This window comes from Tachyglossus aculeatus, chromosome 19 (assembly GCF_015852505.1).
Source record: "Tachyglossus aculeatus isolate mTacAcu1 chromosome 19, mTacAcu1.pri, whole genome shotgun sequence".
Classification (NCBI taxonomy): domain Eukaryota; kingdom Metazoa; phylum Chordata; class Mammalia; order Monotremata; family Tachyglossidae; genus Tachyglossus; species Tachyglossus aculeatus.
Window position 1 is genome coordinate 28,208,784 of NC_052084.1, and position 23,175 is coordinate 28,231,958.

General features: G+C 45.0%; 1 protein-coding gene across 2 annotated transcripts in view; it reads left to right on the top strand.

Moving 5' to 3' along the window:
• Positions 1-23,175, top strand: part of FILIP1 (filamin A interacting protein 1) — a 92,436-nt gene that overhangs the window by 25,863 nt on the left and 43,398 nt on the right. For both annotated transcript variants that reach the window (XM_038761158.1, XM_038761159.1), the window contains exon 2: positions 8,646-8,927. In XM_038761158.1, the coding sequence (XP_038617086.1) occupies positions 8,652-8,927 (276 nt within the window). In that variant the 5' untranslated portion in view covers positions 8,646-8,651. The remainder of the gene's footprint in view (positions 1-8,645; positions 8,928-23,175) is intronic.

Sequence of the window (23,175 nt, forward strand, 5' to 3'; positions counted from 1 at the left end):
CGCTTAGAACAGTGCTTTGTGCATAGTAAGTGCTTAACAAATGCCATTATTATTATTATTATTAAAAAGGAGCTCTATTTTGTCCTCAGGCTCAACCCAACTAGTGGAAAGAGCGGATAAATCAAGAAAGACGTAATTGAACGGACTTAGGAACAGATCCAGCCCAGGGCTCCATACATTCCAATTTATTTTTAAGGTTGGTCTTTTGCTTTTAAAAACAGCCTGGGGATTTTTAAACTATCAAGTCACTGGAAAAGACACCTGAATGCAGTTTAAATATCTGCAAACAATTAGAACATATGAAGTCATCTTCAATGCACAGATGGGGATATCTGTGCAGTATTTCATTTTTCCCCTTGTCAGCATGAGGCAGTGATATCATCCAAGCCCTTGAGAACATTTTACCCAGGGCAGATTAACTCTTTCTCTGTTTCAGTTGCCCCCAGTTTGGGGTTAGTTTCCACGGTCCCTGGGAGATTCACTGAATCTTCTCCCATTGCCTGTCTCGGAAAGTTGTCTCCCTTACAGCTCCTAGTCACAGAGATCCTAAAGAGCAGCGGAGAAGCAGCTTGGCTCAGTGGAAAGAGCACAGGCTTTGGAGTCAGAGGTCAGGGGTTCAAATCCCGGCTCCGCCAATTGTCAGCTGTGCGACTTTGGGCAAGCCACTTCACTTCTCTGTGCCTCAGTTACCTCTTCTGTAAAATGGAGATTATGACTGTGAGCCCCCTGTGGGACAACCTGATCACCTTGTGACCTCCCCAGCGCCTAGAACAGAGCTTTGCACATAGTAAGCGCTTAATAAATGCCATTATTTTTATTATTATTATTAAAGTTCAGGGGGTGGGGGAAGTTGTTTTTCCACAGAGAAGTGGAAATGATACAGGAAGCTGGATTCATGGCTTGTTGGGAGCAGACATGTGAGGGCTGTCATCTGGACAGAGTAGCACTGAAGTTTAGTGGTGAACTGAGAAAAGCAGCACGGTGTAGCGGAGAGAACACAGTCCTGGGAATCTGAAGGTCATGGGTCCTAATCCCAGCTCCATCGCTTCACACCTGTGTGACCTTGGGCAAGTCACTTCATTTCTCTGGGCCTCAGTTACCTCACCTCTAAAATGGGGATTGAAACTGTGAGCCCCACGTAGTACAGGGACTGTCTCCACCCCAAATTGCTTGTATCCACCCCGGCCTGGCACATAGTAAAACAAACAAAATTAACAAATAAATAAAATAAAATTAACAAATAGCATGATTATTATTAATTATTGTCAGCTGAGATTGTACATAGCAGGTGTGTGTCACTCTTGGGAAGCAGAGTTAGCTGGGAGAGAATTGTACCTCTCTGTAAGAAAATTATGTTATCTGCAGCTCCCAAGCTTGCTTGCAAGCAAAATAATTCTTTAGGAGACTGCGGAGTACCATATCGGCTTTTGATGCCTGTTTGAAATTCCTGTTAGCACAATGGACTGGATTTAGTCAACAGGGATTGAAAGGGCTTCCATTGTTCCCATGGCAGAGCTTTGAAATGAAATGTGTTTGCTGGTTTAAGTTCAGATTTTGCATCCTGTTTACTTCACCCTGCCTTGGGAGTTGGCTACGTTTTTTTTTATGGTATTTGTTAAAGCGCTTACTATGTGTCAGGCACTGTTTTACTATTTTCAATGCCCTCAATAACTTAGTAGGAGTGGGAAATGGCTTCTAAACCCAATAATAGCAATGGTGTTTGTTAAACGCTTACTGTGTGTCAAGCACTGTTCTAAGTGTTGGGGTAGATAGAAGCTAATCAGGTTGGACACTGTCCCCGTCCCACGTGGGGCTCACAGTCTTAATCCCATTTAATCGTTGAGGGGACTGAGGCTCAATGAAGTGACTTGCCCAAGTTCACACAGCAGACAAGTGGCAGAGCAGGAATTAGAGCCCAGGTCCTTCTGATGCCCAGGCCTGTGCTCTATCCACTAGGCCATGCTGCCTGAATTCTGCCTAAAAGCCTCAGTCTAACCAGCCTTATAGGATCCATTTGGGTTTTCCTACTCCTAGAAGGTTTTCCACTGGCAGCCTCTAGCTGCTGGGATAGATACAAACTAATCTGATTGGATCCATTCCATGTCCCACACGGGGTTCACAGTCATAATCCCCATTTTACAGATGAGGGAAGTGGGGCACAGAGAAGCCAAGTGACTTACCCTAGGTCACACAGAAGTCAAGTGACGGAGCTAGGATTAGAATCTGGGTCCTTCGGACTCTCAGGCCTATCCACTAGGCCACAGGACTTCCACAGCAGTAGTTGACAAAAGTCAACAGTATTTATTCTTAGTTTAACCTTAGGAATTGTTCACAAATCAGTCAATGGATTGTATTTACTAAACACTTTTACTGTGTTCAGAGCACGGTACTGAGCACTTGGGAGAGTACAATATAACAATAACAGACACATTCCCTGTCCACAATGAGGTTACAGTCTGGGTATTCCAAGATAAAAGGATACAGACTGATGTTTCTTGACTCATTTTCAGCAGCACCCATTGACTTCAGCTGTGGAGGCGGAGGAGCCCAAGACTCTCTTATGCCTGATGGGAAGATGGCACAGTGGATAGTGAACCGTTCATTAGTTCTAATCCCAGTTCAGCTACTTGTCTGCTGTGTGACCTTGGACAATTCACTTTACTTCTTTAATCCCAGCTCAGCTACTTGTCTGCTGTGACCTTGGACAATTCACTTTACTTCTCTGGGCCTCAATTCCCTCATCTGTAAAATGGGGATTGAGACTGTAAGCTCCACGTGGGATGGGGACTGTGTCCAACCCGATTTGCTTGTATTCATCCCAGCGCTTGGTACTAAGTTACCTCATAGTAATTTAGTTACCACTGTACTGTTAGCCACATAGTAAGTACTTATACCACGATTATTATTATTTACTATGGTAAAGCAATCTGAATGCCAATTTTATTTTTGTATCCAGCGTGCATTTCTGTTGGGAGGGTGCGATGCTGTAATGGCCAGGGAAATTGGGTGCTGTTGAAAGTGAGTAATGCAATATTAGTTTGCTCCCTTTTATCTTGGGCTACTCTTGTGAGCAAATCCTAAACACAGACTAAGAAGTAGCGTGGCTCAGTGGAAAGAGCCCAGGCTTTGGAGTCAGAGGTCATGGGTTCAAATCCCTGCTCCGCCAATTGTCAGCTGTGTGACTTTGGGCAAGTCACTTGACTTCTCTGGGCCTCAGTTCCCTCATCTGTAAAATGGGGATGAAGACTGTGAGCCCCCGGTGGGACAATCTGATCACTTTGTAACCTTCCCAGTGCTTAGAACAGTGCTTTGCACATAGTAAGCGCTTAATAAATACCATTATTATTATTATTAATAAATACTGCTGACTACTTTCCACTACTGTTAGGGAAACAGCCTGGTCTAGTATACTGGACCTAGGAACCTGAAGGACCTGGGTTCAAATTCCAGATCTGCCACTTGTCTGCTATGTGACCTTGGGCAAGTCACTTAACTTTTCTCTTCCCCCACCCCCGGCCCAGCCCCACAGCACTTGTGTACCTATCTGTAACTTATTTATATTAATGTCTGTCTCCTCCTCTAGACTGTAAGCTCGCCGAGGTCAGAGAATGTCTGTTTATGATTCAGTTGTACTCTCCCAAGCGCTTAGTACAGCGCTTAATAATACAATAGGGTGACTCAGTTATCTGTAAAGTGGGGATTAAGACTGCGAACTCAGTGGGACAAGGAATGTGTCCAATCTGGTTGGTTTGTATCTACCCCAGTGCTTTGAATAGTGTCTGGCCCATAGTAAGTGATTCATAAATACCATTAAAAAAAAGACCACGATTTCTAAACAAACGTTTTAGTATGCAGGAAAAAAAAATGAAGAGAAAATGACTTTTTCCATATTGTTGCTGATTGATTCTGAGGGGAAAAATAATGAAAAGCTGTAAACATGGCAGATTCATATTTGGTAAACACATCTGAAGTTGTTTTGCTTGGGGTTTCAAAGTCACTTTCAAAATCTCATCTAATACTGTGACTGAAATTGGGCTTGTTATGAGCTCTAACAGATTTCAGCAAATTCTGGATTCTTCCCTGCACCTAAAAGCCCCTTGTGTGTGGTTCTTTTCGAGTTCCCTGCTGTCCACGTTTCGTGACTTATCATCTGAGTTTTTGTAAATATGTGATCCACAGTGATGCTGTCCAGCTGAGATTTGACACATGGCGAGGAAAAGCCGTCAAGCCAGTGTGTGGACCATGATTTCAGATAGAAGGAATTCAATTAGAAGAGACCTGCTGGTGACTGATTTGGGGAAGATCATGTATCCTCGCTGTGGTATGGGAACAGGTCACCAGCCCAATTCAAACCTCTTTCTTCATCACCTTTATTCGGAGAGTTGAGTCACTTCTCTGGCCAAAAGCCGGTTGGAGTTTAATAGCATTGGTGTTTGGGCTCCCAGTCTGAGGCAATCCTTTGAGTAAGATTAGATTATGGGCAGGGTTCATTCATTCATTCATTCAATCGTATTTATTGAGCACTTACTGTGTGCAGAGCACTGTACTAAGCGCTTGGGAAGTCCAAGTTGGCAACATTCAATGCTTGAATTCAATGATTGAATGAAGTGGCAGGGCTGTGATTAGAACCCAAGTCCTCAGGCTCCTGAGCCCATGCTCTTTCCGTGAGCCCACACTGCTTTTCTATGTCCAGGGTGGAAGCGATTTGGGTGGAGAAGAAGAGGTGAATCCAGGAGACGTGTTTCGTGAAAGAAGAACTGATAGGATTTGAGAGTAGACAGAAGTGAGGAGTTGAACAATAGTGAAGAGTCTAGGATGACATCTGGGCTGTGGGATTCTGGGCCAGTGAGAAAGGGGGTACTAGTCACCGCTGCCTGTTTCTTGCTTAATCAATCAATCAATCAATCGTATTTATTGAGCGCTTACTGTGTGCAGAGCACTGTACTAAGTGCTTGGGAAGTCCAAGTTGGCAACATATAGAGACGGTCCCTACCCAACAGCGGGCTCACAGTCTAGAAGGGGGAGACAGAGAACAAAACATATTAACAAAATAAAATAAATAGAATAGATATGTACAAATATGTACAAATGTACAGATATGTACAAATAGTATGTACATTGCTCCTGTGGACAATCAGGGGGAGAGGGTTTAGTGATGTATTTAAGTGCTTACTGTGTGTCAGGCACTTGGGTGGATACCAGCTAATCATGTTGGACACAGTCCCTGTTCCACTTTTTTTGGTATTTATTAAGCACTTACTATGTGCCAAGCACTGTTCTAAGAGCTGGAGTAGACACAAGGTAATCAGTTTGTCCCACATAGGGCTCACAGTCTTAATCCCCATTTTACAGATGAGGTAACTGAGGCACAGAGAAGTTAAGTGGCTTGCCCAAGGTCACGCAGCAGACAAATAGCGAAGCCAGGATTGGAATTCACATCCTCTGACTCCCAAGCCTGTGCTCTTTTCACTTAGGGTGCAGAGTCTTAATCCCCATTTTACAGATGAGGTGACTGAGCCACAGAGAAGTGAAGTGACTTGCCCAGGGTCACCCAGCATAAGAGTGCTGGAGCCAGGATTAGAATCCAGGTCTTCTGGCTCTCAGGATTGGGCTCTTTTCACTAGGCCATGCTGCTTCCTATCAGAGCCAGAGCCCACCACCTGCCCTCATCAATCAATCAATCAATCAATCAATCGTGTTTATTGAGCGCTTACTGTGTGCAGAGCACTGTACTAAGCGCTTGGGAAGTACAAGTTGGCAACATCTAGAGACAGTCCCTACCCAACAGTGGGCTCACAGTCTGAAAGGGGGAGACAGAGAACAAAACCAAACATACTAACAAAATAAAATAAATAGAATAGATAGGTACAAGTAAAATAAGTAAATAAATAGAGTAATAAGGCTCGATATACATACTGCTGAGGGAGTCAGATCAGGCTGACCAGCAAAATGGTGGACTGGCTTGGAATCTCCTCAGGAATTGGGGTGGCAGCCAGCTCCGGCAGGCCGTGACGGGACAGAATGCGGCTGCTTAGCCTGACAACTGCCATCCCTTGGAGGTGGGGAAGTGGAGTCAGACTGGGGAAGGTTTTTCTGTTTGAATTCCTCCAACTGGGAGAGGGAGGGAGAGAGAGAAAGCATACACCCATCCAACGTGAGAGATCCAAACAGAAAAGGAAATATGGGTGATCCTCTCACTCTCAGCTACAATGAAAATAATTGAAGAATCATCTCATATTTATTTTCCCGTTACAAACCTGGAGCTGCCAACAGCTTTCCCAAGTTCCTCAGGGATTGACTTTGTTCATCATGGAGGTCTGATTTTTTTGACAATGATCCCCGGGACCACTCCGATATACGCGCTGAAAACACATGGGCATGCCGGTCAGGAAATGGGCAAATTTCTAGGCGTTGTGCTGGTCTGATAAACTCACATGGGAGGGCATCTTGCTCATGGATTTGATATTTCAAACATCACGAGGATAATGACGGCAGAGAAAACTGCTTCACTATATACCCGATGCTCCGTGGAATGTGTCTGTTTATTGTTGTATTGTACTCTCACAAGCGATTAGCCCAATGTTCTGCACACAGTAAGCACTCAAATACCATCGACTGACTGCACTGTATAATAAGATTCCTTAATAATTCATCCCATGCATTTACCACCCTGAATTGAACTTTATGGAACCCTTAATTTGCGACCGCTTCAGTACAAAAAGTTTTCATATTAACACTCTCCGTATTTCATGTCTGCATACCGACAAGGGTATCTTTTATAAAATTAGTCTTGGTAAAGGAAAAAGCTAATTAGTGGGTATTTCACATGAAAAGTGTTTTGAGGTAAAAGGGGCAGACTTTTTTTTTTATCCGTTGATTTGGGTGATGTAATGATTCTGCTATAAGCCTTGAAACATTTGGCAAGACTGAAGAGCAAATAACTGCAATGAAAATGACTTAATTTCAGTGGTGAGAAGTCAATGCCCTCATGTCCAATGAACCTCAGTCCAAGAATAACAATTGTAGTTGCTGTAAGCAGTTACTCTCTGCCAAGCACTGTACTAACTGCTGGGGTAGATCAATTAGGCATATTTATTGTGCTTACTAAGCCCTTGGAAGATAGAAACCAGATAATCAGATTTGAACACAGTCCTTGTCCTAAATTGGGCTCACAGCTTAAGTAGGAGGGAGAACGGATATTGAATCCCCATTTTACAGATGAGGAAACAGAGGCTCAGAGAAGTGAAGTGACTTGCCTAAGGTCACACAGCAGACAAGTGGTGGAACCAGGATTAGAAGCCATCCCCATGGGGGACAACCTGATCACCTTGTATCCCCCCCAGCACTTAGAACAGTGCTTTGCACATAGTAAGCGCTTAACAAATGCCATTATTATTATTATTATTATTATTAAAAGAAAAAAGTGTGATTTATTCACTAGAATTACGCTCTATCCACTACGCCACACTGCTTCCCACAGCTATTCATGCAGTTTGACACCTTTTTTCCTCCCTTCATCCCCTATGGTACTTATTGACCACCTTTTGTGTGCAGAGCACTGTACTAAGCGCTTGGGAGAGTACAACACAGAGTCATAGACGCGTTCCCTGCCCACAATGATCTTAGAGTCTAGAGGACTCAAGGATCAGGGTGACACAGAGCTTTTGAAGCGGCAGTGGAGGGGAAAGAGGGTGAGGAGATGAAGGGGTCAGTCAGGGAAGATGTTTTGAAGGAGGAGTGATTTTTAAGAAGGGCTCCAAAGATGGGGGATGCAGCGATCTGCTGGATGGGAAGGGAGAGGGACTTTCCAAGTCAGGGGAGGGTGTGATCAAGAGACATCTTGACTTTAAGAAGGTTGGAATTAGAGAAAGGAAGTGAGGATAAATTAGAGAGAGGAATGAGGATAAATAGCTTGGTTTGTGAATCTCGTATGGGACAGAGACAGGGTCTGGCTTAATACAAGTCTTGATATATAGCGCTTTGATACCTCACAAGAAAGCAGCTTGGCCTAGTGGAAAGAGCATGGGTTGGGAGTTAGAGGACCTGAGTTCTAAACCTAGATCTGCTGCTTCCTTGCTGTGTGATCTTGGGCAAGTCACTTAACTTGTCCGTGTCTGTTTCCTCATCTGTAAAATGGGGATTAAATCCTACTCTCTCCTACTTAAATTGGGAGCCTCATGGCGGGCAGGGACTGTGTCCCATCTTGTATCTATCCCGTGTCTAATACAGTGCTTGGCACCTAGTAAATGCTTCATAAATATCAAATTATAATTATAAAAAATAGGGGAGGGAAGGACTTTCTGCATGAGCCTTTGGGTATACAGTTTGATGTTGTAGTACAATCTCATGGCCTAGTGAAAGGAACACGGGCCTTGAAGTCGGAGAACTGGGGTTTGAATCCTGCTGTGCCACTTGTCCACTGTGTGACCTTGGGCAAGTTACTTCTCTGTGCCTCAGTTTCCTCAACTATAGAGTGGGGCTTCAGTACCTGTCCTTCCTCCTAGTTAGGCTGGGAGCCCCATGTGGGACATGGACTGTGTCTGACCTGATTGACTTGCAACAATTAGAAAAGCATTTGAAATGGAGTGAGTGCTTAACGAATGCTGCAATTATTAAAGACTATCTTCTCTCTCTTGGTGCTGCAGGCAGGAATGAGATCCCGAAACCAAGGAGGCGAGAGTTCGTCCAATGGCTACTTCTCTCGCCTCAAGCCCTCCACCATCGGCTGTCCCGAAGGAGAAGGTCCTCAGGAAGGGGCCAAGAAAAAGAACAGACCCAGTAGAAGAAAAGAAGGAGACATGACCGTGTCGGGAACTGTCAAAAGGCACCTTAAACAGGCCGGGGATGGAGAACAGAAGAAGAAACCCCTGGAGCTCTCCAAGGAAGATCTCATCCAACTTCTCAGCATCATGGAGGGTGAACTGCAGGTAAGGAGAGTGACATTCAGAGCCTAACGAAGGCTCTTCTCTGAGCGCTTCTCCCTGCAGCACATAGTGAGATGCAGGAGAAGCTGGGTTTGAAGAATGGAGAGAACTTGGGCCTGGGAATCTGAAGGACCTGGATTCTGATCACGGCTCTGCCACTTTTCCATTGTATCTATTCATTTCTCTGTGCCTCAATTCCCTCATCTGTAAAATGGGGATTAAGACTGTGAGCTTCATGTGGGACAGGGACTGTGTCCAATCTGATTAGCTTGTATCTACCCCAGAACTTAGAACAGTGCTTGACACATAGTAAGTACTTAACAAATACTATTCATTCATTCAATCATATTCATTGAGTGCTTACTGTGTGCAAAGCACTGTACTAAGCACTTGGGAAGTACAAGTTGGTGACACATAGAGACGGTCCCTACCCAACAATGGGCTCACAGTCTAGAAGGGGGAACTTATTATTATTAATACTACAGTACAACAGAGTTGGTAGGCATGATCCCTACCCATGACAAGCTTTCAGTCTAGAGGGAAAGACAGAAATTTAATAGAAGTAAGTATGTGAATGAATGCACGTGCCAGTTTGTGAGTTTTAATGGGGAAGTGTGTTGGTAGCAGTGTTTATTTCAGTGGATGCTTTAGACTAGGGCCAGAGGAGAGAACTCATCCATAAAAGAGAGACTTGGGGTGAGGGATGTTTCCATGTTGGGGTGAAGTGGTTGTTTTTGGACTGGTAGAGATGCTCTTCCCCAGTTCCTGCCTGATTTGTGGTAGATTTGAGCAATTTGCTACTCAGGAAGCAGTTAAGGTTTTGAGTTTGGGTTTTTTTGTTTAGCTTGTATTTTAGGATGGTGTTTAGTGATATTTGTTAAGCTCTGACTATGTGCCAGGCACTTTACAAAAGCACTGGGGTAGATAAAAACTAAACAGGTTGGACAAAGTCTGCATCCCACATGACACTCACATTCATAATCCTCATTTTACAGATGAGCGATCTGAGGCACAGAGAAGTGAAGTGACTTGCCCAAAGTTACACAGCAGACAAGTGATAATTCCCAAATCAAAATTCTGACCCCAGGATCGCTTCTTTATCTGTGCCAAAAGCAGCCCAAGAAGACTTTAAAGAAAGCCTAAAGCAACTGGCAGCCAGGGAACAGGACACAATTTTTATTTTCCTTCCTGTCCTCGGCACTTAGGTTTAGTTGGTTTTAGTGTTTCTGAGAGGCATGCAGCTGGGATGTCACCTGAGGACGATTCTTTTTCATCTGTCCATTCATCGATCAATTAATGGTGTTTAGTGCTTACTGTGAGCAGGGCACTGTACTAAGCATTTTGGAATGTACAATGCAGTAGAGTTAGTAGTCATAATCCTTTCCCTCAAGGGACTTTAAAGTTTAAAGGCAAAGAGAGACATTAAATTACAGAGTGGCAGGGTATAAGGATATCTACCTTGCCCTCAAAGGACTTCAAAGTTTAAAGGGAAAGAGAGACATTAAATTACAGAGTGGTAGGGTATAAGGATATCTACCTAAGTGCATTGGAATAGGGACTCCTTATCATAGGTTTTTAAAGCTTCAATCACTCTTCTCCCTCTCAGATTTCCTAATACAATCCCACCCGCACGCTTCATTCCTCCAATGCCAACTTACTCACAGTACCTCGAGCTTGCTTATCTCACCACTGACCCCTCGCCCACATCCTTCCTCTGGCCTGGCACGCTCTCCCCCTTCATAACCGACAAACCATCGCTCTCCCCACCTTCAAAACTTTATTAAAAATCAAAACCCCTCCAAGAGGCCTTCCCCCTCTAGACTGTAAGCTCCTCGTGGGTGGGGAACATGCCTACCAACTGTCCAAAGTGTTTAGAGCAGTACTCTGCACACGGTAAGAGCTCAATAAATACGATTGATTGGCCCAGGGATCACAGTCGAAGGGTGAGGGAGAACGGGTATTTTATAGATGAGGAAACTGAGGCCCAGAGAAGTTAAGGGATTTGCCCAAGGTCCTATAGCAGGAGAGTGGTGGAGTTGAGAGAAGATCAGGTCTCTTGCATTTAGCAGGACAAAGTTTGAGAGAGGGCCTGATTTGAGTTACAAACCAATGAAGAATATGAGAAGCGTGAACGTGGAATTGTTGCTCACCAAATCCATAGCTCCAGAGGAGGGGACAGCCAGTGAAGCCTGAAAGTGGTAGGCTCCAAACAAATAAGAGGAAACACTTCTTCACACAATGAAGGGGAAACATATGGAATTAATTCCCAGAGGAAGTTGTGGAGGCGGAAAATTTTAGCGCGTTCAAAACAACCTCATGAATGATACATTCATGGAAGCAGCATGGCCTAGTGGATACAGCACAGTCCCGGGAGTCAGAAGGACCTGGGTTCTAATCCCTGCTCTGCCACCTGTCTGTGTGTGACCTTGAACAAGTCACTTCACTTCTCTGTACCTCAGTTCCCTCATCTGTAAAATGGGGATCAAGACTGTGAGTCCCATGGGGAACATGGACTGTGTCCAACTTGTAACAGCCCCAGTGCTTAGTACAGTGCCTGGCACAGAGTAAGCGATTAGCAAATACAAAAAGAGCCCCCCAAAAATCAACACTCCAAAGAGTGAAAGTTGGAGATGTTGGGTAGTCCGTCCTTAGCCTGAGGACGGATGTAGCAGTGTGGTCTAGTGGAAAGAGCGTGGGTCTGGGAATCAGAGGACCTGGGTTCTAATACCTGCTCATTCATTCAATCGTATTTCATCAATCGTATTTATTGAGCGCTTACTGTGTGCAGAGCACCGTACTAAGCACTTGGGAAGTACAAGTTGGCAACATATAGAGGCAGTCCCTACTCAGTAGTGGGCTCACAGTCTAAAAGAGCACTATTGAGCACTTACTGTGTTCAGAGCAGTGCACCAAGTGCTTAGGAAGAACAAATCGACAACATAAAGAGATGATCCCTACCTGACAACGGGCTCACAGTCTAGAAGCTGCTTGCCTGCTGCACTTGGGCAAGTCACTTCGCTTCTCCATACCGCGGTTTCCTTTTATGTAAGATGAGGATTCGATATCTGTTCTCCCTCCTACGTGGACCGTGAACTCCATGTGGGACAGGGACTGTGTCTAGATTATCTCGTATCTCTTCCAATGCTTAGTACGGTGCTCGACACACTGTTAAGTACTTAATAAATACCACAGATCTCATTAGTATATCCAAACGTCCCGGTAACACCGTCCTTGGGGCTGGCAGGACCGTGGATCTGACCCATTCTTAGCCTCTGTGACAGGTTAAATCCCCTCCGTTGTGGGAGATTGGAAATACTAACAAATGGAGCGTTCCTATTCTAAACGACTATAAGAATGGCCTGAAATAGATGGAGAGAAACCACCCTGATAACGGATCAAACCACTCTCAACCCAGGGGCCTACTGGACTCTTATCTTAAGTGCCCGGGCTCCAGCCGGACAATGTGGAGGCTTGTTGGGGCAGGAGAATTGCCGTCAAAATACCCACCCTGAAGCGCTTCATTTCCTGCTCGGAGGCTGAAGGGAAACAGGAAGCGACGTGTCCAGATTTCAACAGACCCTCCCCACCCCTCTTATTTTAGAGTCATAAGAGCTCATTTGCGAACCCGTCTATGGCTCTTTGGGGAATAGCTAATTTAGGAGGAAATCGTTTTTGAGCCAGGTTTGTGTGTGTGCTGCCAAACAGATGGAGAAAACACGCTCTGGGATTCTGACAGACCCCCTCCGCAGCCCCCCAACCCCTAAATAAAGGGCCAGATCCTCCCCCCACTTCTGGTCTTGGGATCCTATGCCACCTTCTAATGGAGCTTATTGGCAGTCATACCACTGATGTCATCAATTAGTGCATTGTGGGCAGGGAATGTGTCTGTTTTATTGCCCTATTGTACTCTCCCAAGCAATTACTACAGTGCTCTGCCTTCAGTAAGTGCTCAAATTTGATTGAATCAATAGTATTTATAATAATAATAATGGTATTTAAGTGCTTACTACATGTCAAGCGCTGTTCGTCCCATGTGGGGCTCACAGTCTTAATCCCCATTTTACAGATGAGGTAATTGAGGCACAGAGAAGCGAAGTGACTGGCCCAAGGTCACAGAGCAGACAAGGGGTGGAGCCGCGATTAGAACCCAGGTCTTTTGAGTCCCAGGCCAATGTTCTATCCACCAGGCCACACTTCTCCACCTCCCCAACTTTATCTCCCAACTGCCATATCAGCCCTTCCATGCCACCGACACTTTTAATACTCAAAAACACCATAGTATTTATGTACGTATCTCACAAAATTACTTCCTCCCATCTAATTTTAGCATATGTTTCAAGATGGTAAGCTTTTGGAGAACAGGCGTCACTGTACTCTCCTGAGAGTTTAATATAAATGCTACTGATCGACTGATTGATTGACTACAATTCGGATTATTCCTATATCACAAGAATAGGGGACTGTCAATAAGCATGGCCTAGTGGATAGAGCGTGGGCCTGGGATTCAGAAGGTCATTGGTTCTAATCCCAGCTCCACCACTTGTCTGCCATGTGATCTTGGGCAAGTCACTTCACTTCTCTGGGCCTCAGTTACCTCCTCTGTAAAATGGGGATTGAGACTGTGAGCCCCACGGGGGACAGGGACTATGTTCAACTCGATTCTCTTGCATCCCTCCACCCCACCAGTGCTTAGAACAGTGCCTGACACATAGTAGGTGCTTAACAAATACCATCATTATTATTATTCTCTGTGCCTCAGTTCCCTCATCTATAATAAAATAGGCATGAAGACTACGAGTCCCATATGGGATGGGGACTGTATCCAACCTGATTATCCTGTATCTATCCCAGCTCTCACAATAGTGCTTGAAGAATAGTAAGCATTTAATCAATCAATCGTATTTATTGAGTGCTTACTGTGTGCAGAGCACTGTACTAAGCGCTTGGGAAGTACAAGTCGGCACAAATGCCACGATTATTATTATAATTGGGTTTAGAGAGTATTTGAAACTCATGAGGCAGTGAAGAATGAAAGTTTCAGTAGGGCTGAACTCACTGGAGAACAACTTGCTGCAAACCTGCCTTGTGATAAGGGGCAAGTCAGTTAACATCTCTGGGCCTCAGTTTTCTCATGTGCGGAGAATGTGTCTGCTAATTCTGTTGTGTTGTACTCTCCCAAGCGCTTAGTACAGTGCTCCAGACATAGTAAGCCCTCAGAAAATACCGTTGATTGATAGTAAGCCCCCAGTAAATACTGTAATTATTATTTTAAGTTGGTACGAAGAGCAATCTCTTAAAGCTTCGCTGGACTCCTTGGCCAATTATACTCTTCCAAACTGGCATTTTCACTAGTGAAATGTTAAACAAGTTGGCAACATGCAAATCAAGTTGCTCTTGGAACATGCTCTGAGATTGGGAGTAGTTGTCTGGCTCTCTGAGATCACCACAGTGAGGAAGAAACACGACATACACAGAAGTTCTAAAAGGGGACATGTTTTCCTGTCAAACTTGGCCCCGTCTAGACGCAGCTAATTCTACCAGAGCTGATCTTTCAGATGTTTGGAGAATCCTTTCGGCTTATTCGCTGAAAACCAGCGACTGTGTGTCCTCTCGCAGTACTTGAGCATACAGTTGTTGTATCTGTTACAGTGCTGCCAACATAGTAAACACGTATCAAACGCTGGGGTGGAGACAAGATCATCAGGTCACATGTAAGTCTAATTAGGAGGGGGAAGCAGCGTGGTCTAGTGCATAGAACACAGGCCTGGGAATCAGAAGGACCTGGGTTCTAGTCCTGACACTGCCATTTGTCTGCTGCAAATCACTTCCCTTCTCTGTGCCTCAGTTACCTCACCTGTAAAATGGGAATTGAGACTGTGAGCCCCATGTGGGGCAGGGACTGAGTCCAATCTGATTACCTGGTATCTACCTCAGTGCTCAGAACACATAGTGCTGAATGAATGCCATTAATTAAAAAAACACATTGAATCCTCATTTTGGAGATGAGGGAACTGAGGCACAGAGAAGTTAACTGGCTTATTCCAGGTCACACAGCAGAGATGGAATCAGAACCCAGGTCTTCTGATTCCCAGACCAGTGCTAGGCCATGTTGCTTCTGAAAATAGCCTTACTCCCTGTGACCCGTAATGTAATTTATACTAATGTCTGTTTCCTCCCACTGGTTTGTAGACTCCTTGTGAACAGGGATCATGTTTACCAACTCTTTTATGCTCTAAGTACTTAGTGCAGTGCTCTACATCCTGTTGATTATAAACTCCTTGAGGGCAGAAATCATGTCTACCAACTGTATTGTACTCTTCCAAGCTCTTAGTACAATGCTCTGCATAGAGTACAAGCTCGATAAACACCACTGACTGATTGATTCCCTCTGCTTCGACAGTGGAAATGGCGGAGAATCCTAGTGGATTCTTGTCTGATCAAATCTCCAATAATTGCTCTCCGATCACCGATACTCTCTGTGGCAGGCCTTGACTTGTGCTGGTCTCACCTAGATGACGTTTTTATAAATGGCCAAGGTTTCATTTATTTAATTTCATTATTAATCGACTGTTCTCCTCCCTTCCACTTTCACCAGCCTCATTATCTGTCTCTATATGTTGCCAACTTGTACTTCCCAAGCGCTCAGTACAGTGCTCCGCACACAGTTAGCGCTCAATAAATACGATTAATTGATTGATTGGTATTTATTGAGCACTTGCTGTTTACAAGTCAGTGTACTAAGTGTATTTGGGGAGTGCAGTATAACAGACACATTCGGAAAGAGCCCGGGCTTTGGAGTCAGAGGTCAAGGGTTCAAATCCCGGCTCCGCCAATTGTCAGCTGTGTGACTTTGGGTAAGTCACTTAACTTCTCTGTGCCTCAGTTACCTCATCTGTAACATGGGGATTAAGACTGTGAGCCTGCCGCGGGACAACCTGATCACCTTGTAACCTCCCCAGCGCTTAGAACAGTGCTTTGCACATAGTAAGTGCTTAACAAATGCCATTATTATTATTATTACAACAAGCTTACAGTCCAGAATCATCGTCCTCATCAGTGGTATTTATTGAGCACTTGTCAAGTAGTTAATCATATTTACGGAGCACTTACTGTGGGCAGAGAGTTGTCCTAAGCACTTGGGAAAGTACAATATAACAACAGACACCTCCCCTGCCCAGAATGAATTTACAGTCCAGATGGGGAACCTATAGTCTGGGTGGTGGGGGACTGTTCAGAGCCCTATACTAAGCACTTTGTAAGTTCGTTGTGGGCAGGGAACGTGCCTGTTTATTGTTATAGTGTACTCTCCCGAGCACTTAGTGCAGAGCTCTGCAAGCAGTAAGTAATCAATAAATAGGATCGAATGAAGTACAACACAACGGAATTGGCAGACATGTTCCCTGCAGCAGGTTTGACACGCTGGAAAACCCCCCCACCGATAACCAAAAGTGCCTTGGTTTGTGTTTGTAGCCCGAGGTGACCTCTTTGGGTCCCTTCCCCTTCTCCGCCAAAAGTCACCTCCGGGAAATAACCAGCAGCAGTTGGCCCCGCTTCTCTGTCCCCTCGGGATAGAGCAGGACAAATACCTTCATCTGCGTCAACAAACAAGAAGGGTTGGGGCTCCTCAAGCCCCTTGAAATTGATGCTTAGAACAGGGACAGGAAGAGGAGGGGGTTGTGTGGAAATTTTTCTGGGCCTGCCCCAGATTACAGATAATTAATTATGTCAGCGAAAGGCTCCAGTGGCCTGTACTCCTCGGAGGAAAGTGACCTCATCCATAGAATGCTCTGGCAATCAAACAGAACGAAGTCCTGAGGACAGGAAATAACAGACAGATGTTTATCGGCTTCAAAGCTCGCTGTGAGGCATTCTGTGCGGGCCCAGGGGTCTTTTCTCCCCTTCTCCCCCCTCAAAAAAAAAGAATGACTAGTGTTCCTGGGAGCTTCATTCAATTATATTTATTGAGCACTTTCTGTGTGCAGAACACTGTACTAAGTGCAGGGGGAAGTACAATATAATAAACAGACACATTCCCTGCCCACAGCAAGCTTACATTCCGGAGGATTTACAGGCTAGATGGAAAGATTAGGGGGCCGTTTCAGTTCCATGTGTACTACTAATTATGGGTGGGAAAGCCATGTTCTGGGGAGAAATTTTAGAGAAACAGCATGGCCTGGTGGATAGAACACAGGCCTGGAAATCAGAAGGGCCTGATACACCACATATCAACTGTGTGACCTTGGGCAAGTAACTTAACTTCTCTGTGCCTCATTTACCTCATCTGTAAAATGGGGATTAAGATTGTAAAGCCCATATGAGACAGGGGCTGTGTTCAACCCAATCTGCTTGTATCCACCCCAGCTCTTAGAACAGTGCTTGGCACGTAGTAAGCACTTAAATACCACAATCATTATTACTGTTATTGTTATTAGGAGATGTTACTCTATTCATAGCCAAGGACTGCTAAATGGCCTCTGCAATGTTGGCCGTGCTGTATTTGCACAATATGGTTCAGGTGGAAGGAAGCAGGGTGGCCTAGTGGATAGAGCATGGGCCTGGGAGACAGAGGGCCTGGATTTTAATCCCAGCTCTGCCACGTGGCCTGGGCAAGTCTCTTCACTTCTCTGTGCCTCAGTTCCCTCATCTGCAAAACAGGGATTCCATCCCTGTTCTCCCTCCTACTTAGACCAGGAGCCCCATGAGGGACTTGATGATTTTGAACCTACATAGTAAGCGCTCAACAAATGCCACAAGTATTATTATTATGGAGCAGGCTGCCTGAAGAAAGGCAATTTTCTAACACTCCCCGGGAAAGCCAACCTTGGCCACGAGCCAGTGCGGAGGAGGAGAAAAGTCTGGGCATCCAGGGTCACCAAGGTCCCTATCCCACACTCAAGTTCTCCCCCTTAGACTGTGAGGCTCACGTGGGACAAGAACTGTGTGTGATTTGAATATGTTGTATTTTCACTGCTTGGCACTTAGTACTTAATAAACACCCCCATAAGGGCATGTGTTAAATTCCTCTCGGGAACTCGGAAGTCAGCGGTCTTAGTCTAGGGAGTGAAGAAGAGTCATGTTTATGCCTTTCCACTCCCTTGACTCAATTCAAGCGCTTACTCATCATCATCAATCATATTTATTGAGCGCTTACTATGTGCAGAGCACTGTACTAAGCGCTTGGGAAGTAGGGAAGCAGCGTGGCTCAGCAGAAAGAGCCCGGGCTTTGAAGCCAGAGGTCATGGGTTCAAATCCCGGCTCTGCCACTTGTCAGCTGTGTGACTTTGGGCAAGTCACTTCACTTCTCTGGGCCTCAGTTACCTGCTCTGTAAAATGGGTATTAAGACTGTGAGCCCCACTTGGGACAACCTGATCACCTTGCAAATTCTTCAGCGCTTAGAACAGTGCTTTGCACATAGTAAGCGCTTAATAAATGCCATCATTATTATTATTATTAATTGTACTATCCAAGTGCTTAGTACAGTGCTCTGCACAAGTAAGCGTTCAGTAAATATGATTGAATCAATTGTCTCAACTTTCATCTGCCACCTCTCATCTCTGCCACCATCTCTCTTCCATCTGTGGGTCACTCTCCACATCTTTAAAGACTTATTGTTTGTTTTATGGTATTTGTTGATCACTTATTATGTGTTGAAGACCGTTCTAGTCCCTGGGGTAGGTACAAATCACTTATGTTGGACACAGTCCCTGTCCCACATGGAACTAACTCACAGTCCAAGTAGGAGGGAGAATGGGAGAACTGGGGCTCAGTGAAGTGACTTGCCCAAGGTCACACAGTGAGCAACCGGTAGAGCCAGGAATAGAACCCAGGTCCTCTGATTCCCAGACCATGCCCTTTTCCGACAAAGCCCTCTTTTCCCCTATTTCCTCTCCCATCTCTGTCACCTGGGCTCCTGGATCAATGCCCATATCAATATCAATACGAAAAGCAGCGTAGCTCAGTGGAAAGGGCACGGGCTTTGGAGTCAGAGGTCATGGGTTCAAATCCCAGCTCCGCCAACTGTCAGCTGTGTGACTTTGGGTAAGTCACTTCACTTCTCTGGGCCTCAGTTACCTCCTCTGGAAAATGGGGATTAAAACTGTGAGCCCCCTGCGGGACAACCTGATCACCCTGTAACCTCCCCAGCACTTAGAACAGTGCTTTGCACATAGTAAGCGCTTAATAAATGCCATCATTACTATTACTATTCTCTGGGCCTCAGTTACCTCATCTGGAAAATGGGGATTAAAACTGTGAGCTCCCTGCGGGACAACCTGATCACCCTGTAACCTCCCCAGTGCTTAGAACAGTGCTTTGCACATAGTAAGCGCTTAATAAATGCTATCATTATTATTATTATTACCCTTTAAGCACTGGGTTTCCATCCCACCCTCAGCATCCATAAAACTTACATACATATCCATAAGTTATTTTAACATCTGTCTCCCCCACTAGATTGTAAGCTCTTTGTGGCAGGATTGCATCTATCACCTCTGACGTATTATTTTCTCCCAAGCTCTCAGTACAGTGCTCTGTCACAGTAAGCACTCAATAAATATCTCTGCTCGAATGTTTAGTTTTCAAGAGGCGCCGTGAGCACCGACCCGCGCTCACAGCCAGCGACGGATTAGCTTCCCGTTTGCCTTTCGTTCAAGCGCCTATGTTCTTCAGAATAAACACGAAGGGGAGAGAGTCTCTGACCCTCATGCCACCCCATCGCCCAGGCGGGGTTTGATACCCTGAGCTTATTTAGGGGTGAGTAGGCTGAAGGGCACTGGGCAGCTAGCCCAGCTCTACCCCTGTTGGCATTCGAAACTACAAGGCGTTTGGAATAAGTCTAAAAGGAGGAGGAGATAAAAAATAAAAATAGATCATTGCGTAAATGTCGCCTCGTGAGTTTGGTATTAAGCTACTGGAGGCATTCTGTTTGGCTTCTCCCTCCATATTGCTGTCCACAGTGAGGGTGGGTCAGACAGCTAATTAGGCTACGCTACGGCTGCGTGAAACATAGCTCCGTTGTTAATTTCCACAGGTATGAGGACACGTTAGGGCCTCACTTTGGTTGCATTATCAATCAATCAATCAATCAATCGTATTTATTGAGCGCTTACTATGTGCAGAGCACTGTACTAAGCGCTTGGGAAGTACCAATTGGCATCACATAGAGACAGTCCTTACCCAACAGTGGGCTCACAGTCTAAAATTATGTCCATTTCTCTTCTGAGATGTGCTTCTTTCTCCCTCGTAATTCTCCCTAAGAGAAAGGCCATAATCCTACTGCTTCAGAGACTAAACAGAAGCAGCGTGGCTCAGTGGAAACAGCCCGGGCTTTGGAGTCAGTGGTCATGGGTTCAAGTCCCAGCTCCGCCAATTGTCAGCTGTGTGACTTTGGGCAAGTCACTTCACTTCTCTGGACCTCAGTTACTTCATCTGTAAAATGGGGATTAGGACTGTGAGCCCCCCGTGGGACAACCTGATCACCTTGTAACCTCCGCAGTGCTTTGCACATAGTAAGCGCTTAATAAATGCCATCATTATTATTTGCACATAGTAATAGTAAGTGCTTAATAAATGCCATTATTATTATTATTCAGTCAATCAATCAGTGATATCTGAGTGTTTACTGTGGGCAGAGCACTTTACTAAGCACTTCTCTTTCCTAGACTGTAAACTCATTTTGGGCAGGGAACGTGTCTGCTGACTCTGTTGCATTGTACTCTCCCAAGTGCCTAGCAGAGTGCTCTGCCCATTGCGAGCACTCAATAAATACCTCTGATTGATTGATTGGGAGACTACTATCGAAGAAATAGGTAGAAGCAGCATCGCCTAATGGAAAGAGCAAAGGCCTAAGTCAGAAGACTTGGGTTCTTATCCTGGTTCCACCACTTGTCTGCAGTGTGACCTTGAGCAAGTCACTTAACTGCTCTGTGCCTAGGTAACTTCATCTGCAAAATGGGGAGTAAGAGTGTGAGCCCCATGTGGGATAGGGACTGTATCCAACCTGTTAGCTTGTATCTACCCCAGTGTTTGGAAGCAGCGTGGCTCAGTGGAAAAGAGGCCGGGCTTTGGAGTCAAAGGTCATGGGTTCAAATCCCGGCTCCGCCACTTGTCAGCTGTGTGACTTTGGGCAAGTCACCTGACTTCTCTGTGCCTCAGTTCCCTCATCTGTAAAATGGGGATGAAGATTGTGAGCCCCACGTGGGACAACCTCATCACCTTGTATCCCCCCAGCACTTAGAACAGTGCTTTGCACATAGTAAGTGCTTAATAAATGCCATCATCATCATCATCGGAACAGTGCCTGCCACATAGTAAGCCCTTAACAAATACCATTAAAAAAAAAAGTAAATAGACAAGAATCCAGCCGTCAAGGAACTCACTTGTAGAGTAAATCTTTTCTACTCACTAAGGAACGGTCTCAGGGTGGCTGTGCAAAATTTGCATTCTGTAGGCTTTTGATCATGTCATATTTACTTTTCTAAATAATTGGAAATATTGAGGCAATATTTAAATCACTGAAAAACTTAGTTTTCCAATTCTCCATCAACTTCATTCAATAGTATTTATTGAGCGCTTACTGTGTATACAGCACTGTACTAAGCATTTGGAAGAGTACAATATAACAGTAAACTTCGTATCTTCATCCCGCAATCCAATTCCAAATGGATATTCCGGAATTTAATGTAAAATTTCTTTTCATCACACACTCCTCCCTGTCTAGTTTTCCTGATGTCTATCCAAAAGCTAAGAGGTCTCTTTGAATGACAGAAAGATTAACCAAAGAGGAGGGGAAAAGCTCTTCTCCACTTTCCCAGAGACCTGAAGAGGAAGAATGGATTGAAATAGGAGAGCAGTAGGAGTGGTTATAAACAGGGAGTCAGTCTAGGGATTTCCCCTTTTTTATGGTGTTTGTTAAGCGCTTACTATGCTCCAGGCACTGTACTAAGTGCAGAGGTAGGTATAAACTAATCCAGTGCTTAGTACAGAGCCTGGCACCCAGTAAGCACTTAGCAGATACCACAGTTAATCAGGTTGGACCCAGTCCCTGTTCCACATGGGGCTCACACTCTTCATCCCCATTTTGCAGATGAGGTCACTAAGGTGAAGTGAAGTGACTTGGCCGAGGTCACACAGCAGACAAGTGGCAGAGCTAGGATTAGAACCCAGGTCCTTTTGACTCCCAGATGTGTTGCTCTATCCACTAGGCCACATTGCTATGGAAATAGGTAAGAGTGGGAGGAAGAGGAGTCTCCTTCCATTCATTCAATCATATTTACTGAGCACTTACTTTGTGCAGAGCACTGTACTAAGCGCTTGGGAAAGTACAATACAACAATAAACAGACACATTCCCTGCCCACAGTGAGCTCACAGTCTAGTGTGGGGGAGACAGACGTGAGTATAAATAAATTAATTACAGATACACACATAGGTGCTGTGGGGCTTCCCAATTAAAAGGGAAGTGATGATTCAAGTCTACCCAGAAGGGACTGGGCTGCAGTTCCCTTCTACCCTATCAGTAGTATAATTCATTCATTCAATCGTATTTATTGAGCGCTTACTGTGTGCAGAGCACTGTACTAAGCGCTTGGGAAGTACAAGATTTATAATAATGATAATAATAATTGTAATATTTAAGTTCTTGCTATGTGCCGAACGCTGTCCTAAGCACTGGGGTAGTTATAAGATGATCAGATCAGGCATAATCCCCATCCCAGTTTAAGCGAGAGGGAGAACTGGCATTTCAACCCCTTTTACAGATGAGGGAATTCCACACATCTGGAAGATTCCTGGGGTAGACTGGTGCACAGAGGAAGGCTTCCTGCTGCTTCCCAAAGCTTCCCGTTAGCTAATGCTAACCGTCTCACTGTACGTCCATCTCATCTATCTCGCCACGAACCTCTTGCCCAGTCCTGCCTCTGGCCTGAAATGCCCTCCCTTCTCATATTCACCAGACTACCACTCTCCTCCCTTTCAAAGCCTTAATGAAGTCCCATCTCCTCCAAGAGGCTTTCCCTAAACCCTACTTTCCTCATCTCCCACTCCCTTCTGAGTCACCCTGACTCGCTCCCTTTATTCATCATTCCCGGCCCAGCCCCAAACCTCTTATGTCCGTATCTGTCATTTATTCATTTATATTCATGTCTGTCTCCCCGTCTAGGCTGTAAGCTCATTGTGGGCAGGGAATGTGCTATATTGTTATATTGTCCTCTCCCAAGCTCCTTGTTCAGTGCTCCGCGTACAGTAAGCGCTC